At 41.8% G+C, this 20,182-nt stretch overlaps 1 protein-coding gene across 6 annotated transcripts in view; it reads left to right on the forward strand.

Annotated features, from left to right (window-relative positions):
• Nucleotides 1-20,182, forward strand: part of ANKRD17 (ankyrin repeat domain 17) — a 145,853-nt gene that overhangs the window by 67,016 nt on the left and 58,655 nt on the right. For all 6 annotated transcript variants that reach the window (XM_061589849.1, XM_061589851.1, XM_061589850.1 and 3 more), the window contains exons 2-4: nt 9,849-10,002; nt 11,410-11,566; nt 14,067-14,214. In XM_061589849.1, the coding sequence (XP_061445833.1) occupies nt 9,849-10,002; nt 11,410-11,566; nt 14,067-14,214 (459 nt within the window). The remainder of the gene's footprint in view (nt 1-9,848; nt 10,003-11,409; nt 11,567-14,066; nt 14,215-20,182) is intronic.

Genomic DNA, 20,182 nt, shown 5'->3' on the forward strand with positions numbered 1-20,182 from the left:
TATCTGGATAGGGAGAACCTCGCCTCAGTTATTCACGCTCTGGTAACCTCTAGATTGGATTACTGTAATGCACTCTACGTAGGGTTACCTTTGAAGACGATTCGGAAACGTCAGCTAGTGCAGAATGCTGCGGCCAGAGTTCTTACTGGGACAAAGAAATTCGACCATATAACACCTATTCTGGCCCAACTGCACTGGCTACCAATATGTTTCCGGGCCAAATTCAAAGTGTTGGTTCTTACCTATAAAGCCTTAAATGGCATCGGACCGCAATACCTGGTGGAACGCCTCTCCCGCTATGTGCCTACCCGTTCGCTTCGCTCGACTTCGAAGGCTCTTCTCCGGGTCCCGACTCATAGGGAGGCCCGGAGAACGACAACTAGATCTAGAGCCTTCTCAGTGGTGGCCCCCGAATTATGGAATGCCCTCCCTGACGAGATACGCCTGGCGCCTTCTCTGCTATCTTTTCGGCGCCAGGTAAAAACCTACCTCTTTGCCCAGGCATTTTAAATGGCATATTAAGTTTAAATTTTGTAATTGTAATGCTTATTTTAATTTTTTAATCTTGTGCTTAAAATGTTTTTATAACTGTATAATGAAATTCACACTTGCTCGTATTTTAAATGTGTTTTATCCTGTTGTACACTGCCCTGAGAGCTCAATGCTATAGGGCGGTCTAAAAATGTAATTAAATAAATAAATAAATTTTGGGGAAGTCCATTTATGTCTTGGCCATAAAGCGATATATGTGGCATAAAATAATAGTGCATGTTGAAATGCATCAGCTTTCCCACTTTGCTATAGAGGACCAAGTTTGAGATATGAAATGACTGAAGGCTGTCTGTCTGCAGGCTGTTCCTAACAGTTCTATGAGCCTCAGTGATATCATGGAATCTTGATAAAAATTTAAACTGTTTATAAATTGCCTGTGTTATGAGACTAGAGAATGTGTTTGCTTGGCAGGTTTGAGGAGGCTGAATTTCAAATGTGTCTTCTGCTACCTTAGGCATATGAGTCATCTTCTGCTATCTGGCATTGGCTGTATGACAGCATTGACATGTCCAAGAAATGTACCTCTCTCTGTGCATGCAATTAGTAGGAAGAGGTATATTGAAGAGAATTCTGTGAGTGTGTGTGTGTTATTTATCACTATGCTGTGGTAGGAAGTAAAGAAATAAAAGAAGATTGTATTTGAGCCTACATCTCTTTGCTGGTTCTATAACGTATCAAATTCTGCTCATTCTGCAGAATATAAATTGTTTGGGCTAATAGTTCTTTAATGTTTAATTAAACAAAATAACTGGTTTTAGGAGAGTCTGAACCATATGCTTGTGCTTCAGAATATTGCTCAATTTTCCCAACTGCAGTTTATTGACTTACAGAGCAAAGTTGCTAAGCTGCAATAGTCCCAATTTCAGCTGAAAAATGCATAATAAATTTGCTTTAAACCTCAAGACAGCTCTTGTAATTGTAGAATGAGGACCTCCAAAACAAGTTTGGTTTCTTTATGTCCAAAAGCTCTCTAATAAATATTAATCTCCTCTTCCAGTCTCTTCATATATTTTTTTTAAATCTCTTCAGGTCACACCTACACATTTAAAGTACATTCATTCCCACCCACCCCCAAATCCTGGGAACTGTAATTCACCCCCATAGTTACAATTCCCAGCAGACTTTACAAACTACAGTTCCCAAGATTCTTTGGGAGAAGCCATGTGCTTTAAATATATGGTGTGGATGTGACCTCCATCAACCAAAAAGGCTCCCAAAGTGACTTACTGATAACTAAAAGCTACAGACCCTGCCCTCAGGTTTATAATCTAAAAGGACATGGCACACAAATAGACGATTGAGAGAGAGGAGGTCAAAAACTCAGGAACAAGTTCTTAGTTGCAATTTCATCTAATGACCAACTGGGTGGAAAAGCGCCAAAAAGGAGGCTCCAAGAGTGGCTGGTCTCTCTGTTGCGCCAATGGAGGGGCCCTGCATCATTTCTATTCCTTCCTCTGCTGCAGTTGGATGGAATAGGTGGAGGACATTCTAGATCCTTTGGGGAGACCACCTCCTTTGGATCAGGAGGCAGGGCACAGCACCTTGCATTAGCTCTCCCAGATTAGTCCTGCATAGCGATGGTGAAGCAGGTTTCTTGCTGAATCTGTTCAAGCTTGCTATTATCAGTTTCCAAGAAAAAACAGCCACCCCTCTTTCTTGCTTTCCTTTCCCTCCCAGGCTGTTTTAGCAAAGCAAAAGTGCCCTATGCAGTCAGGATGAATAGGAGGAACTAGTCAGATGCACACACACAGAGCAGTGATTAGGCTTGGCCCTCTAGTCTCCACCCATTGCTGATAGGACAGGTTTCAGAGCATAGGCGCATTACTTTGACACTCACTGGACAAATGGCTGTTGAGTCGAGGGTCAATATTGCACCAGTGCTCCTCCCTCCGAGGCAGGGTGGCAGAACAAGCACCCTTCCTCTAAACATAAACATGTTGCAGACATGGCAGAAGCATCAATTGTTTGGGGCTGGCTTGGATTACCAGACCCTGCAGGAGAGTAGAACAGCAGGAAATCATTGTGGTGTACTTGTGGATGGGAGAAGCGCAGGAATGCTGGGCTCTTTGCTACCTCCCTCTCCTTCCTCTTTCAGCCTCATTTAATTAGTACATCTTCCCCTTCTGTCATGGAAATGAAGTTGGCATGTATGGGGTTCCCAAGCAGTCTCCCATCCAGGCTCCTGACTAAACTCAGACCTGTCTGTGTCTCTGTGTGTGGAGAGAGAGATATAATTATGTATGTATTTTCAGTGTTTATAGGCTGCCTTTTGAGAATTAACCTTCCCAAGGCAATTCACAGCATATTAAAAACATAAGTCATATGAAATATAATTAAAACCTTCGCTTAGCTTCAGGAAGGTGCCTGCATCATAAGCCCTCAGATCACATTTAGTGTGGATAAAGACTTTCCTGAACATTTACAGTGGAGAGAAAAGCTCTGGTACTTAAGGAAATACATGGATTGGTGGGGGGAGGTGAGAACCCCATAGCCCTTGTGCCCAGTGTGGCTCTCTTTCTTTGTGCTTTCTATAGGGGCAGGTAGAGGGAATAGGTCCTATTGATAGGACTCATAGCCCTCTAATGCCATACTCCCTAGCCAGACATCTTGGTTTGTAAGAAGTGGGAGGCTATTGAAAGGAGAGATTGTGCAGACAAGTCAAGTCTAAGTCAATATGGACTGATCTCAGCTGATACATTCATTCCCTGGATTATTGGCTAAATCTTTCTCATGACATGGATAAGGTAGTGAGTCGCCCATTCCTTGGGGTCCCCAAGGCAATAACATTGTCTCATCCTGAGTGTTAGGGAAGTGGTTAGGAATCTGGAGAGTGAGCATTCAGGATATCTTGGATTTCTTAGAAACAGAGGTTTTAGCACCAGCAGTCTCAAGAGACAGACTGCTGCTCTGAATGATGTGTTGAGGTGTCAGGGGAGAGGGCTGTTTCTAATCAGCTAAGAGTTCATAGATTCTTGAAGCTGACAGCTCTTCTTAGCCTGTCTCCAGTACACTGTTTATTGACCTGTAAACGGAACTGAGTTCTTAGCTGCCCTGATGGGGCCTTCCCTTCAGCCTATAGCGTGATGCTCTGTTTAAGGTGCTGGCCTTTTTGAAAGTGATTTTTCTTGCAGCCAACAGATCTGCCAGAAGATACCTTTCTCTCTCTTTTCATCCTGCATTTTGCATTTCTTCATGGGGGTGTTTCTATGGCCTGACTTGTCATGCATGCTAAAGGTTAACTTCTGCAGGTCACAGCAACTTTGTTTGCTATCTTTCTGTTCAAAGAGAGGAGCTGGCATAAAATTGGTTGTGTGTCAAGCGTGCTAATTCTGTCTGGATTGGATTACCTGACTCCAGCAGTCACATGTCTTCCTGCTGGCATGAATGTGTGCAAAAGGCCTCCCCCAACAGAGGTCATGTCATGGCCCATTCCATTGGAGGGTGGGGCAGTTACCTCCACAGCTTTCTATGGAAGTTCCTCCTGTAGAAGAGAAATGCAGGGCAGTTAAGAGAGTCTTAGTTCATTCTTTGGTTCATACTTTAGATTGACATATTCTGCCCACTGGATTCAACCTTGGGTGCAGGTGATGTTTAGATCATAGACAGCCTGGCCACACTGGATATTCGCCTTAGGAAGGCACTTCTTTTTTTATATCTCGCAGGGGGGAGCTCCTAGTAGGTTCCTGTGTCTTGTCCTCCATGTCTCTCAGTTTGTCCACAATTATAGTTCTAAATGCTTTTATGTTGTCATTTGTACCCCACCCCCAGTGTTCTTGCAGTTGATGGGTTGAGGGATGTCACCTGCTCTTTGCATTTGTGGTCTTTGCAGGCAGGGATGCCCCTTCCTTTGGAAGAGCTGGTGGAAAACGCTGGAACACCCTCTCCCATGCAGTCTGAGAAGGTCAACTATAAATTTTCTTAGATGCCTATTAAAAACTTATCTATTTGTTTGGGTATTTCCCCTTGTTAAGTTTTAGATTGCACTGCTCAGTATTTTGATTTTGGATGTTTATTGTGATATTGACAGTATGTATTTATTTTAGCCTTGTAATTTTATGGAGTCATATTTGGGAGCAGATCCACTGAGATTGGTAGATAAGTTCATTGATTTCAATGAATCTACTCGGAGTATGACCTAGTTAGGTACCACCTATGGTTTACTTTGTAAACCATTGAGAGAGAGAGAGAGAGAGAGAGAGAGAGAGAGAGAGAGAGAGAGAGCGCAGATGGATGGATGGATGGATGGATGTCTAGAAATTGATTAAATAAATAAACCTGCCTCCTGTTGCAAAGGGAGGTGCTTTCCCAGTGGGAATAGTAATAATTAGTAGGTCTGTCAAGGCCTAGGATGGTAGAGGAGTAGAATGAGGATGAGGCAGTCATGGGTTAAAAGTTAGTGGAGGTACAAACAAGATGAAGCTCTAGTTATCAAGGAAAATGTTTTCTAAAGGAAGAAGAAAGTGGCTCATTGGCAATATAGAGGGGATGACTGTTCTAGATTTAGAGTATACCTCATACAAAAACAGTGATTTTAAGACCTTGTTGAGTATTCTAGCTAACAGATTAAAGCCAAGTGATCAAACTAGATCTAGTGTAGAACCAGTGGTGTGGGTTGTATGGAAATTTTTCTAATGCTCTAAAAATGTGATCTGATTTAGTGTGTTTATTGACTTGTATTTCGGTTGTTGATTTTAAAAGATACCCATTTTAATTTTCTGTCCCAATACCCATAAGTATTTAAACTTAAGGACACTAACAATGCAACCATGTACTTATTCTTACTGGTTGCGAAGCATTAGGGTGAAGCAGAAGACTTCAGATGCCACTGGAAGTACAGATCCACTGTCTTTATTGGCAACACACTTGTAGAAATGCATTTGTACACTGCAGAAAGCCATTATTGGCTGAGCTGTTCTACTGCAGATCCTTAAAAATGGCATAGAGTCATGGGCGGGATAAGTGTAGCATGGGGAAGAGTACACCCATGCTGAATTCTGATCGTCATTTCATGTACACATCCCAAACATGGTGGAAATACACACTAGCTGAGGACCTGGTGTAAGTAATTTCTATCCCTTTGAATTCAACGAGTCATGAAAAAATAAAATGATAGTCCCCTGCTTCCAAACCCACACATCTCCCAAGCTGGGGACCATTTGGACAGTACAAACATTTACAGAATGTAACTACAGCATCCCCCTCCCCTTCATGGAAACGTGAGTATAGGATTTTGCATTCACTTGTACTGTGAGTTGACATAAAATTTTTAGCTTTGTCTGTGATGATCAAATAAACAAATTTTTGGTTTTGATTATTATGTGTTTTTGTGGTTTTATTTTACTCTACCTTTTACAAATCAGTTAAGCATATATGTACATTCTCACACACTTACTAGCGACAATCACCTGAAAAATATTAATTGCAACTTTGCAAAGGTTGCCTGTTACTTGTCATCCATTAATTGTTATTAATTCATTAATTTTATGAAACTGAAGATGCCAAAAGAACATTTGACAGAGAAGTAAAAACATTTTTGTCAGGTTTTCAGAGCATTGATATTGAAGACTGCTTTATCAAATGAATTAACAAAATTCCAACTGCAAGAATGTGTATACAAAGGACTTTATTTGGTCCCTTGTATACATATTAATTTTACAAAGATAGTAAGTGGTAGTCCTCTGTCATCCTTACTTTTTGCAGGCATTGGAAACTTTGGCTATAGCAAGTGGAACACAAATTTAAAACTTCTGGTATTTTCTTAACTAAGAAGATTTTAAAGTTTCATTATATTCTCTTGGACTAACCTATTGCCCTCCGGGTGTTGTTGGACTAGCAGCCCCAGTCGGGATGTCCAGTGGTAAGGAATGATGGCATCTGTAGTACAGCAACATCAGGAGGATAACAGGTTAGCCACCCATGGTGTATATAGTAAGGTTTCAATGTATAAAACGGGCAGAGCAATCCAAATGCCGAGGGACTGGCGGAGGAGGAGTGCTGGCTCCCACAAATCAGCCTCCTGGGGAGTAAGCACTCCCTGTAGAGGCCTACTACAATTTTTTACTGCACCGGCCTTTTGGGGTGGAACGGGACCCAGGGGAGGGCTCTGAACATGAGGAGGGTCTTGTGTAAGTTTCCCCCACGGCTCCTCCCACCCCATGCTCCTGGAATGCCCTGTTTTCAGGGCTTTCGGTGGCCTTCCATCTGATGGTCTGGCTTTCCCTGGAGGACCCCTGGTGGCACCGGCAGGCTCCTGCTGGCACCATGTATAGCCGGGGATTTATGGCATCCCACCCATCCCAGCCTGGCAGAAAGGTGAAACATATAATTCTTAAAATAATTTGCAAATAGCAAAAAAGAAAGAAAAGAACAGTTAAAAGAGTGAATAAAGTTCCTTTGTAATTTTGAGGAACTTTATGTCAATTATGTAGTCTTTATGGATGATGGCAAGCTCTGTGCTCTAGATGCCTTACGTTAAGAAATAAATTTACCCTAATGTACAGAGCTGATTACTTAGACTTTGTGATGAAGAAAATACCTCAGTTTTACATAACCACTTAAGCTAATATTCAGATGTATCTGTTTTACAACAAATGACCTTCATTTATATTTGTGACAGTATGTGGTTTTTAAAATGCATTGGTGGAAGTTGAGAGTTTTTAATACAGTAAAAGATGTACTTTCTATTGGATGTTCAATAATAAAGTGGTGGAACATAATTAAAAATGGCAAATTGCTGAAGACTAATTTTGAAAAGTATTTCATATTAATCGCTTTCTGTGAACTTCATATTGCATGAAAAAAGTCTATTATTGACAATTATACATTACATTGTTGTTTTGAGGTGGGTCTGCAATGTTCTTTTATGGGTTCTGTCTGTGCTAGAGTAACTAATTGTGACAAGGAGGAATGGAATGAGGTGTTTTATTTTAGACTTTCAAAATTGAAATATGCTTTATCAGTCCCTTAGTTTCCCCTGGTGATTTTTCCCTGGCTGAAACATTAGAAGACTGAGTTTGAAACATGCTTCTGAATTTGATTTCTGTGTTTATCCTTGCCTTTCAAGCGAGGCCCTGCTCTACATGGTAAAGACATTTGAGCTTCGTTATTCCTTACTCTGCAAAAATGTTAAACTATGCAAAAGACAATATGAGGCCTGCAGTTACTCAGTCAGTCTTAAATTAAGCCACGTTGTTGCAATGTCATTCATAGTGACTAGAGTCATAAGTCCTTTACTAATGTGAAGTTACATCAGGTTAGGGATGAAGTGGCACATGGAGAGGGGATGCATAAGTAGCTATGCTTGATGTTTTTAGGCAGAAGGCAGGGGTGCAGAAGAAACCAATACATTTAGACACCAGAAATCATTCTCAATGATTTTATTTATTTATTTATTTATTTATGGATATATTAGTCGCCCATCTGGCTGGTTACCCAGCCACTCTGGGCGACGTACAAAACAGAATAATACATTAGACATTAAGCGTACCATAAACATTAAAATATTAAAACATACAGTAAAAATTTCAACCCATCCCAAAAGCCTGCCTGAAGAGCCAGGCCTTTAAAGTCCGGCGGAAGCTCATCATAGAGGGGGCATGTCGGAGATCATTTGGGAGGGAATTCCATAGGGTGGGGGCCAATATTGAGAAAGTCCTCTCTCTGGTCCTCACCAGCCTAGCTGATTTAACCGGTGGGATCGAGAGAAGGTCTTGAGAGGCTGATCTTGTCGAGCGGCATCCCTGACGGTGCTGGAGGCGCTCCTTCAGATAAACTGGGCCCAAACCGTATAGGGTTTTAAAGGTCAAAACCAACACCTTGAATTGGGCCCGGTAAACAACTGGTAACCAATGTAACTGGAGTTATATGATCTTGTCGGCAGCTACCCTTGATCATACGAGCTGCCGCATTCTGTACCAGTTGCAATTTCCGGACCGTTTTCAAGGGTAACCCCACGTAGAGCGCATTACAGTAGTCTAAGCGAGAGGTGACCAGGGCATGTACCACCGGTGGGAGCAAATGGTTGGGAAGGTAGGGGCGCAGCCTCCGTATCAGATGCAGTTGATACAGCGCTGCCCTGCTCACAGCCGAGACTTGAGCCTCCATGGACAGCTGGGAGTCAAGAATGACCCCCAGGCTGCGGACCTGGTCCTTTAGGGGCAATCGTACCCAATTGAACACCAGGTCCACATCCCCCAGCCTTCCCTTGTCTCCCACAAACAGTACCTCGGTTTTGTCAGGATTCAGCTTCAGCTTGTTCCTTCCCATCCAGTCACTCACCGAGTCCAGGCACTTGGACATGGTTTCTACAGCCAACCTCGGTGAAGATTTAAATGAGAGATAGAGCTGCATGTCATCTGCATATTGATGACACTGCAGCCCAAATCTCCTGATGATTGCTCCCAGCGGCTTTATATAGATGTTGAATAGCATCGGGGAGAGGATAGAACCCTGTGGCACCCCACAAGTGAGAGGCCACGGATCTGAAACCTCCTCCTCCAGTTCTACTCTTTGGTACCTACCAGAGAGGAAGGACCGGAACCACTGTAATACAGTGCCTCCTATGCCCAGCCTCTTCAGGTGGTCCAAAAGGATACCGTGGTCAACGGTATCAAAAGCCGCTGAGAGATCAAGGAGGACAAGGAAGGTACCTTCGTTCCTATCCCATGCCCTCCTCATATCATCTACCAAGGCGACCAAGGCTGTTTCAGTCCCATGCCCAGGCCTGAAACCCGATTGAAATGGATCTAGATAATCCGCTTCCTTCAAGTGTGCTTGCAACTGTTTCGCCACCACCCGCTCAATCGTCGTGCCTAAGAATGGCAGGTTTGAGACTGGGCGGAAGTTGTTGAGATCATGAGGATCCAAGGAGGGTTTCTTTAAAATAGGTTTTATTATTGCCTCCTTAAGCGCTGATGGCATTATTCCCTCTTCAAGCGATGTGTTAACCACCATCCCGATCCTCTCACCCAGTCTATCTTTACAGCTCATAAGGAGCCACGATGGTCAAGGGTCGAGTAAGCAGGTGGTTGGCTTTAGAGTTGAAAGCACCTTGTCCACTTCATCAGAAGGGAGAAGCTGATTAACTTCATGGTCCATGGTACTGTGGAAAACTTAATGGTTTTCAGAAATAAGACTGGCAGGCAGATGTTTTGGAAGCAAGTCTGTATGGATGGGTTATATTGTGATTTTTGAATATATATCTAAAATATATAATGTATGCAATTATATATTGAAGACATCATAAGGGCATTTTGTCATAAAATCAAAAGTTGAGTGTTAAACTTTGTCTCTCTTAGGTGGAGTCATTCATTTTGGATCAGGATGACCTGGAAAATCCAATGCTGGAGACAGCTTCAAAATTGCTGCTGTCAAGTACTGCTGATGGTGCTGATCTAAGAACAGTAGACCCAGAAACCCAAGCTAGGTTAGAAGCTTTACTGGAAGCTGCAGGTAAATACCGAAAACTTTTGCTCTAATTTTGAAAGGGTATGCATTTCTGTTCTCAAGATAATTTAATGGTGAGATTAGATACTGTATAGCCTATCCATAGTTACTCATGCCCTGGTAACATTCAAATTGAACTACGTCAAGGGTCCCCAACTTTGTTGGGCCTGGGGGCACATTTGGAAACCCCAGGAACTGTCATGAGCAACATTACATACCCATTTTCAGAAGGAGAACTGGCAGTGCTCAGAAACCCTACCCGCAAAGAATAGGTAAAACATTTCTTAACACACACACACAATGAAATGCAAACAAAATAAGCAGACAAGGACCCCTTCAAGAAAAGAAAAGGCAATCCTCACCAAACAACAACAAAAATGCCAAAAAATCTCAATTTTAAAAAACTGAGAAGGGCAAGGTGCCTTGGTGGGTGTCTGAGGACACTGTGAGTTCTTTTGGGCCCCCAAACAGTAGCTTTTTTCCCTTGAGCTGCCTTTTAAAATTTATTCAGAAACTACAATGGATGCATATGGAGTAGCCAGGTTGCTGGTTGGTATTAGGCGCCAAGAACACATCTTACAAGCGTTAAAACAGCTCCACTGCCTTCCCATTTATTTCTGGCCTCAGTTCAGAATGGGAGATTATACAACTTCTTGGTAGCTGAATGACTGCCTACTCCCATACAAACCTGGCCGGTATTCTGACCCTCACCAGAGGCCCTTATCCAATGTCTCCGCCATCAGACATGGGGTACCCTACCCCATTTAAGGAATACCCCTCCCGAGGTCTGCCTGGTGCCATCTTTGCCAAACCTTAGATGCCAGATAGACTAGTTTATTTGCCAATGCCTTTTTGATTTTTTTAGGTTTTAGCAAAGAGTAAACTTGTTTTTAGCTGTTGATAACTTTTGGACAAACAGCTTTATATTGTGTTATATGAAGGTTTTATTAATTTAATCGCTAATGCAGGTTTATTTTTTGACTTTTTGTTATATATTAAATGTTATGTTTGTTTTGATGGCTGCTCTGGAAACTTAAATTTAAAAGTGGTGTATAACAACAGACTGCTTTCTCATTAGTTCAATCCATATTTGGGTGAGTGGTAATTCTGGGTTCTTATTCCAAAGGCAAAGCCCAGGAGTGGTAGCTCTCTGAAATAAGAAAGAGTGAACTTGTTATAGTCATGAAGCATATACTAGTCAATAACTTCCAATGCGGTTACTGACTACTTCAAAATGGTATCTTTAAGGAATTTCTACATTGCACATTCAGTGCTTTAACCTTGTCAGCCTTCCCCAATACTATAAAATGAATAGGCTTTTTCTAGTTTTTTGTATGAGCTCAAGTTGTCTTTATTCTTCTTTTTCCCATATAAAAACTGCTTATCCATTGGCTTTATGCCCTCAAATAAAAGGAATAGGTAAATTATCCACAGCCGATGGAAAAGCCTTTGCAGATCCTGAGGTGCTTCGCAGATTGACTTCTTCGGTCAGCTGTGCGTTGGATGAAGCTGCTGCTGCACTCACCAGAATGAGAGCTGAAAGTACAGCAAATGCAGGGCAGATGGACAAGTGAGTGTTTGCTTCACCAAAGCTTGTTCTAACAAGTGTTCACAGCTGTTCCTTAACATGTTTACGATGGTTAAAACAAAATTGTCTACTAAATTATCCATACTATTAAACAAATGTTATTTCTTATTTAACCCATTTGGCACTAGGGATGTCAAGAATGATAAAGCAGTACATATTGGAATGAGCTTGTAATCGCCAGAAGAAGGGGTCCATAAATCTTGGCATGACTTAGTAGCTAGGCATTTTTTGGGTCACCATCAGTTACTACTCTGAGTCTTCTGGCAAATATCTCTTGTGGTTTCTGGCTTCTGCAAAACCCATCATTAAAAGTGAGAACAGTTCTTTTTTCCTCGAGTTATCTGCTTGTGCCACAGGACTTGGCAGCAAAGGCAGGATTAAATTTTCATATCAAGCATATCAAGCATAGTGAAAGACCCCCTCCCTCTCCAAGTTCTCAGAAATTTGCAAAGGACTGAGGGAAGGGGATGTTTGTATTTGGCATTTGGGCAGAGGAGATATCATCAGAGGCATGGGGAGGTTGCTATTGCCAACCAGATTTGTGGACCCTGTCCACAGGCCTAAAACTTTTGATTAGTTTGGCAGGATTTGTTCTTCATTAATGCATGTTGGCTCCTAGTAATCACTGCATTGTTTTCAAGGTGCTTACAGATTGACTGCTTTATCATCTGCTCCAGAGTTTTTCCAGGGATTGATGTTAGGCTGACTGGTCTGTAGTTCCCCTGTTCCTCCTTTTTGCCCTTTTTCAAGATAGGGACAACATTAGCTCTCCTCCAGTCATCCAGCACTTCATCAGTCCTCCATGATTTCGCAAAGGTAATAGACAGCAGTTCTGAGAGTTCTTCAGCCAGTTCCTTCAATTCTCTAGGATGCAGTTTATCAGGCCCTGCTGATTTGAACTTGTTCACAGTAATTAGGTATTCCTTGACCATTTGTCTACCAATCTCAAGCTCCAGTCCTGCCCCTTCTACTTCATGCTTCCCGGGAGGGTCATAGACCCTTTTTTGGGAGAAGGCTGAGCCAAAGTAGGAATTGAGCACTTCTGCCTTTTCTTTCTCCTCTGTTGTCATTTTGCCATCCTCATTGAGTAGCTGTGCCACCATTTCTTCTCTTTTACTATGGATGTCTTTTACTATGGACGTACCTGAAGAAAGCTTTTTTTGTTGCTTTTAGCATCCCTCGCTAGCCTCAGCTCATTCTCAGCTTTAGCCTTCCTGACACCATCCCTGCAATTCCATGATACCTGCCTGTACTCTTCCTTTGTGGCCTGGCCTTGTTTCCACTTCCTGTATGTGTCCTTTTCTGTTTTCAGGTCATCTCTAAGCTTTTTGTGAAGCCACATTGGGTGCTTCTGCTGTTTTCCACCTTTTTTCCTTGTTGGAATTGCTTGCCATTGCGCTTTTAGAATTTTTTTTTAGAAACTCCCACCCATCTTGGACTCCTTTTCTCATTAGGGTCGCTTGCCATGGAACCGTACTTACAATTGTTCTGAGTTTATTAAAATCAGCTTTCCTGAAGTCCAGGGTGCGTGTATAGCTACTCTCAGCTTTTGCTTCTGTTAAAAACAAGAATTCAAGTATGGTGTGGTCACTTTCCCCCAGAGTTCACGTAACTGCCACTTCATCCACCAAATCATCTCTATTGGTTAGAATAAAGTGCAGGATAGCTGATCCTCTGGTTGCTTCCTCCACTTTCTGTAGGAGAAAGTTATCTCCAGCACAAGTCAGAAATTTCTTGGAGGGGCCGTGTTTGGCAGAGTTTGTCTCCCAATAGATATCGGGATAATTGAAGTCCCCCATTACTACTACATCATGCCTCCTTGAAACATTGGCAATTTGCTTTTCAAAAGTTATATTCTCGTCTTCTCCTTGATTGGATGGTCGGTAGTAGACTCCTAGCACCACATTCCTTTTATTACTTACCCCATTAATTTTAATCAAGATGCTTTCGGTGGAGGTTGAGGAAGATTGACGTACAGACCTAGCCAGACAAAGCATTTCATCTCTCCATTGTGTTCCAGGAGGCCTAGTTCATTATAAGCTGTCCTGGGCTCCTGCTGGGAGGAAGGGTGGGATATAAATAAAATAAAATAAAATAAAATAAATAAATAAATAAATAAATAAAATACACAACCATCCCTGGTGTCCGTTTCCTTGGGCCAAAGGACTAGTACCTAAAACTCCAGTTATATTGGTAATTTTGAACGAACCATGGGCAGCTACTTGTTGTTATGTGCCTTCGAGTCAATTATGACTTATGGCGACCCTATGAATCAGCGACATCCAATAGCATCTGTCGTGATGATGACCATTATATATACTATAGTAATCTTCACTTTTTTAAAAAAGTGGCTATCTATTACATCACCTACATTCCACTGTATCCAGTTGGCATGTTTAAGTTTGTATTTGATGGGATTTCAGTGTTGCCACTTCAAAACACTGATGTGTTGCTAATCACAATTTCCTCTTTCTCTTCATAGCCGCAGTTTGGCAGAAGCTTGTTCAGAAGGCGATGTAAATGCTGTGCGAAAATTGCTAATTGAAGGGCGTAGTGTAAATGAACACACTGAAGAAGGGGAAAGTCTACTTTGTTTAGCCTGCTCAGCTGGATATTATGAACTTGCTCAGGTTTGTTTCTTATGCTTTACTGTAACAGTAAATCTAGGGCATTGGCCTTGATTTTTCTGGACTCACAATCCATCTTCAGCATGGGGACCATTTTTAATGCTTATACATTACTTGACTTTCTCTCCAAAAGACAGCCATGGCATCAGTCATTTTGCAATTCTCTGATTGAAAGCCACTGGTTTTTAGGGAAGAGATAGGTAGCCAACGTGTGAATTCTTCTATGGACCACTATATCCTCCATATTATTGGTCTGGGAGCTGGAGCAAATCAATTTCTCAGAATATAATTCTATTAGTGTCAGCTGGCAGTCCATGTGGACATCATTAGTATGGAATGTGTGATCTCGTGTGATGGGAAGTCATTGATTGGGGATGAGTCAGAAAAACTAACGTGCCTCCTGAAATCTTTAAAGAGCATTGTGAGGGATTTGGACTGTTTAAAAAGAAATAAAAATCCTTATGTAGTTAGTTTGGGATTTAACAGATTTAATAGATGTCACAAATTCATTAGGAAAGTTTGTTGCAGATAAGCCATGCGTGTCATAGGATTATCACAGAATCATACAATCGTGGAGTTGGAAGGGGCCTATAAGGGCCATTGAGGGCTCAGTGCAGGAATCCAAATTAAAGCATAGGCTGTCCAGCTGCCTCTTGAATGCCTCCAGTGTAGGAAAGCCCGCCACCTCCCTAGGTAATTGATTGAGACAATTGTTTGTCTTTGATGCTTTGAAATGTTTGTGGATTGAGCTTTGAGAGATCACATAGCCCAAGGGTATATCTAGTAAGGGTCTTGAAAGAGACTGCAGATCAAGGTGGGTTTGAGTACACAAAGGAAACACCACATGCTTGTAATATTCTATGCAAGTCTTTATCCATTAGAAACCTGTTGAGTTAAGGGATAGCCAGATGTGTTTATCCTACGCTAATTTCTGTACTCTTTGTTGCTTTGGGGATTGCCTTGTGTACATGTAACCTTTCATATGTTAAAACCTTTTTCCTAAGAAGAATGTTGTGTTCAGTTTATTATATAGATTAGTCACAGACCCAATAAAACATATACATACTTAAAATATAATATAACACAAAATAATAAATTTAGGGTTGCAGTTGGGAAGAAATGACAATCTTATGAGTCTTTTGAGCAGAGAAGAAGAACTTTGCTACTAACTCTGTCATTAACTTATTTGTATCAACCAAGAAATATTTTATATACAATTCCAATGTCCTAACAGGGTAATTCCTCATAACAGAGCAAAGTAACCTATTACATTCCTCTCTCTAAAAATTACACACCAAAAGGACATAACCCAAGGTTTCAATAACTTCATCTCCACAAGGACACAGGTGATCCTCATATTGGATGCCCTGATGACACCCTTCCAATATTGCAGAAGGGAGACAGTTACCTCTAGCCCTGGAGAAGACATGGTGATACATTCGGGTGGTCAAATTATCCAGATATCTGGCATATCGAGGAAACTCAAAAGTCAAATCAAGATGGACTGGGGAGCAAATTCTGTGAGCATTTGATACAGAATATTGAAAATCGGTATCTTTAATCCGTTGATCTAAAGTAAATTTAGCAGCACTATAAGTATGTGCAGAAGAAATCCATGAAGAGGCCTAATAGATGCAGTTTAGTAATGAAAGCTTTTACCATGAACTGTTAAAAACATATTTCTGAAGAAGATACAAATATCAGAAAGATGGGTCAGCATAAACAGTATTGAGCCAATATCTGAAGGTGGGGGACCAAACCTTGCATTCAATAGATGCAAGTCCAGCCATAGGCTGACAGCTACAACACACCTTGGCATTCCAAAAAGAGAGTGCAAGAAGTTTGAAAGAATACTGTCAACAGTTGGATTAAATCCTTGAATCCATATGGGGACTCTGTACGACAACTGAGACAAGTTTTTGGCTCTGAATTACCTGTAAGGCAGCAGGAATAAATTGTGCCCCATTACTATAAAAAAGTGGAATACTGCCTTGATGGTATTCTGGGCTGCCTGCCATGCAGTCCATCTATGGGTGACCCAGAAGAGTGTAGAGGAAAAACATAGTGCCCAAATATCTAAACTTCTTGATCTGCTCAGTCTGCTGTCCATCAATTATCCACTTATTTATTGATACACATCTGGAGAAAACCACAACCTTTGTTTACTGAAATTGATTGTCAACCAGTTATCCTTGCAGTAAGTCATAAAAATATGTAATAAATGATTAAGACCTATTTTAGATAAAGAGATAAGAGCAGCAGCATCTGAATAGAGCAGTAGCTCTTGGACTTGAGAGCCCCAGCTTATCATTGGGGACAGCTTTGCCTTTCCTACCTCCTCCTACAAACCATTAATGCTCAAGATCTTCCTTAGAGCAAACAATACCTTTTGTTCTTGATTTATAAAACCTTGTGGTCACTATTAATACATATCCACCCCACATCTAAGAGCCAAACCCCACATTACCAAGTGGTGTTTTCAAGGAGACACCAGGGAGTATTAGGATGGTTGGTGGAAGGCAGCCTGTGAAAAATAAAATCTTTCATCTGATGGCAGCTGATGGAGGGGGGGGGCACTCTGTTTGTCCGGTTCTGTCTTCCTTGCATGGCCCAGGCACAATGGCAGTGATTTTTTGTTGTTCCCAAATAAGTATGAGATGGCAATAAAAATGTAATTTCTGTGAAATACATAGAGAAACTCACTGCTGATTTTCCTTGCAAATCAAACTGAGCAAAACTGTTTTAAGTTAACTTTGGTAAAACCTCCATGGAATAGTTAAAGTTGCTTAAAGAACCAAGTCCACGCTACATCCTACCAACTGACCATCTCTGGCTTAGAATGCCTGACTTTCAAATGTTCCTAGATTGACATTCTGGCCTTGAAAGCATCCTTATGTTTTCCATATTCAGGAAGCCTTAGGCAGGTGTCTTTTAGCTATCTGTTAAGAATGCATATGCTAAAAGGGTCACCTATATTTAAAGCAAGTGACACTGGATTGGATTTGTGCGCTGGATGTTTGTTATGCTATGAACATTGGCTTTTATTAATTGTGCTTGTATTATTTTCATTTCATAAACTGCTTGGAGAGGGTTTTAACCTTAAAAGAGGCCTAGAAATATTTTATATAAATCACCTCACATGTATTCTGTTTGATGCCCTCGGTTAATTAGAATGTGAGGAAGGTGTAGATCTCCCTGCACAGACTGTACAAAATCTTTCATCTAAATTAGTCTTTACTTGATGTTTTCCATTGTAATTTAATCTATTGGAGAATGGGAAGTTACCTTTCAAGTATGAGATGTGAACCTCTTATCTAGACAGACAATAGATTCTTGGCTTTGTAAAGAGTTTGACTGTGTTTAGAATTTTTTTGCCAACATATCTAGTGGGGTAATCATGGTCCTTTTTCAACTCAAGGCTAATCAATATGTATTGCTCAGCAGAGGGTAGTTATGAGGAAAGCAGAATGATCCTGGGAGAAACAGTCCTCACTTCCACAGCAGCTTTGCTTTCAGGCAAATAGGCAGGACAGCCAAGAGTTCCTTGCTTGTTGAAGTGGTGGTGGTGGTTTCATTTATTTATTTTTATTTAAAATATCTATAGGCTGCCTTTTTGAATAGAACTTGCTCTCTCAAAGTGGCTCACTTGATAAAAATTAAAAAATGCAACAACAGCAATACCAAAATATCAAATACAATATAACTTCTACAAAACACCTCCAGCACTGAATGAACCAGGAGTAATAAAATACCACCTCACCCAAAATAAAAATAAAAGATTTCCCCCATTTGTTCACTATAAAGAACAGTGCAGCAATAAATAATATGATTCATGTATAGGCCACTTGAAACAAAATAAATTTTCAGAGCCTTTCTAGCACTATGGTAGCTTTCCAGAGGTCAATAGGTTATGAATTCCAGAGCTGTCATAGAAAAGGCCTCTCTCTTTCACTGATCTAGGTGGTGGGCAAACAAGGAGGGCATTAATGCATGGACAAGTTAGTATGGTCCTGGCGGTACTTCAGATTAACTTCCTTGGGTATTTTACAACCAACTCAATAGGAATGAAGTCAGAGAGACAGAGAGAATTGAAAAGATTGCAGCCTTTTGCCATGCTAATTTCTGGGGGGAAAGAAATGTAGTAACCAGAAATTTAGCCAAGGACACTGAATTAAACAAGTTAAAACTGTTAGCGATGAGCAAAAAGAAGACTAGTTATGTAACTGCAGCTGAGCTGAAGGATGGAATCTTTTTTTTTTTTTGGAAGAGACAAGGAGCAGCAAGCCTTTGAGGTTGGCTCTCCTCCAAGGCTGGGAAGATTGTCTCCGTTTTCTGTATCTGGACAGGGGCCTCCGGATTGGCAGTCTCCGGCAGCCCATTGCCTAAAATCCACAACAAAATGTGAGATGGAGGAAAGAGGAGAGAGGTGGGAAGGGATCCTCTAGCAGGGTCTGTCTGTCTTAGTTTTGCCTCAATCAACTCAATAGGGGTGGGGAACCCACCTCAGGCCTTCTTCCACACAGCAGCTGCAAGAGGACAGCTGAAAGTGTGTTTTAGGCTACTTCCACACAGGCACCTTCTCAGTACTGCCCAGAATAACACAGTCCAGAGGTTTCTGATAAGACTGCCCCATCCTTTCACCTGCAAACTCACAATTGGCCCTTGATTCCATAGGACAAGTGGCTTCCCTTAAAAGCCAGGATGCAAAAATAACCTGGTTAAAGGAAGAGCTGAATGCCACCACCCCTCTCTAGGTAATGAGAGTGGAATCCTGAAGGTGCCACTGTTTTCCACATAACCTGGGAGGTGAATGGGTGGAGTGGGGGGGGTTCAAATGAGCCCCTTCTTCCTCCATGGTGAAGGGAAAGAGTATTCATTCAGTCTTTGCCTCACAAGGGGTTGGTCTGCCACACCCTCTTTCAGCCTTACAGGATTTCCTGCCTTCACTGGGATGAGATCTGCTCTCTTCAGAAGGAAGGAAAATGCCAGCCTCTTACACATACAGGTACTCCAGAATTAAGGACAAGCAGGAGCCATATATTCTCTCTCCCCACACAGGGCACAAATATAGGGGGTGCTGTAGTTTCTAGGATCACTGGTGCTTCCATAACTGCTCCATAGCGTGATCTGTCATTGCAGGTACCAAAGTCCCCAGTAGACCACCTGAGAGGTTCTGGAGACAATTCCATTAAGATTTCCAGACACAGAGGGAGTATCCCTGTGGCCTATTTCCCTAATGGCAAATGAATTCTCTTCCCCACCCCCAGCAGCTTTCACCTCAGGGAATACAACTGCAGGGGGAAGAAACCCAAGTCTTTCCTCAAAGGAACATTTACCCAAAACAAAGACTTTGGGATAAACTGGCACAAAGTAGAGTGCCCCCCCCCATTTGCTTCCTTAGGCTGTTCTCAGAGCCATGGAAATTGTCCAGCACTACCCTTCAAATAAGCCCCCCAAACTTTTGCCCTGAAAGGAGCTATGTTGGCAAGGGTTCACAGTTCTTACATCTTGCCCAGTAGCTTTTCCAGATTGTTTCAATGACATGATCAGGAAGGAATAAGATGAAGCTACCAGTTGCTGAACACAACAGGGAAGCTAAAGCCGTTCTCTAAAATATGTTTGATCCAAAGCTATCTCCACAAAAGTAGATGCTTGCAAGGGCTGCCTTTACTTGCTTTAGCTGACTCCTTGGAAACAATTGATTGGACCAGCAACCATGGAGATGCTTAGCAAAGTTGCCCCTTCTCACATCTTTTGGGGTGATGCCTCCTTGAATACCATTCAGTTGAAAGCCAGGCAAATATGATCACCAGAAAAAATCTGGCTACAAAACTGGGGAGTTGAATGCCAAGTCTGCGGCAAATTTAGCCATCCCATTTTTAGAGAGAAGCTCTTGGGGATATCCTGGAGGAAGTTCTAAAGGCTTTCCCTAACCACTCAGGTTGGGCGGGGGCTGGGGGAGAGGACAAGA

The sequence above is a fragment of the Rhineura floridana genome, chromosome 11, assembly GCF_030035675.1.
Source record: "Rhineura floridana isolate rRhiFlo1 chromosome 11, rRhiFlo1.hap2, whole genome shotgun sequence".
Lineage (NCBI taxonomy): Eukaryota > Metazoa > Chordata > Lepidosauria > Squamata > Rhineuridae > Rhineura > Rhineura floridana.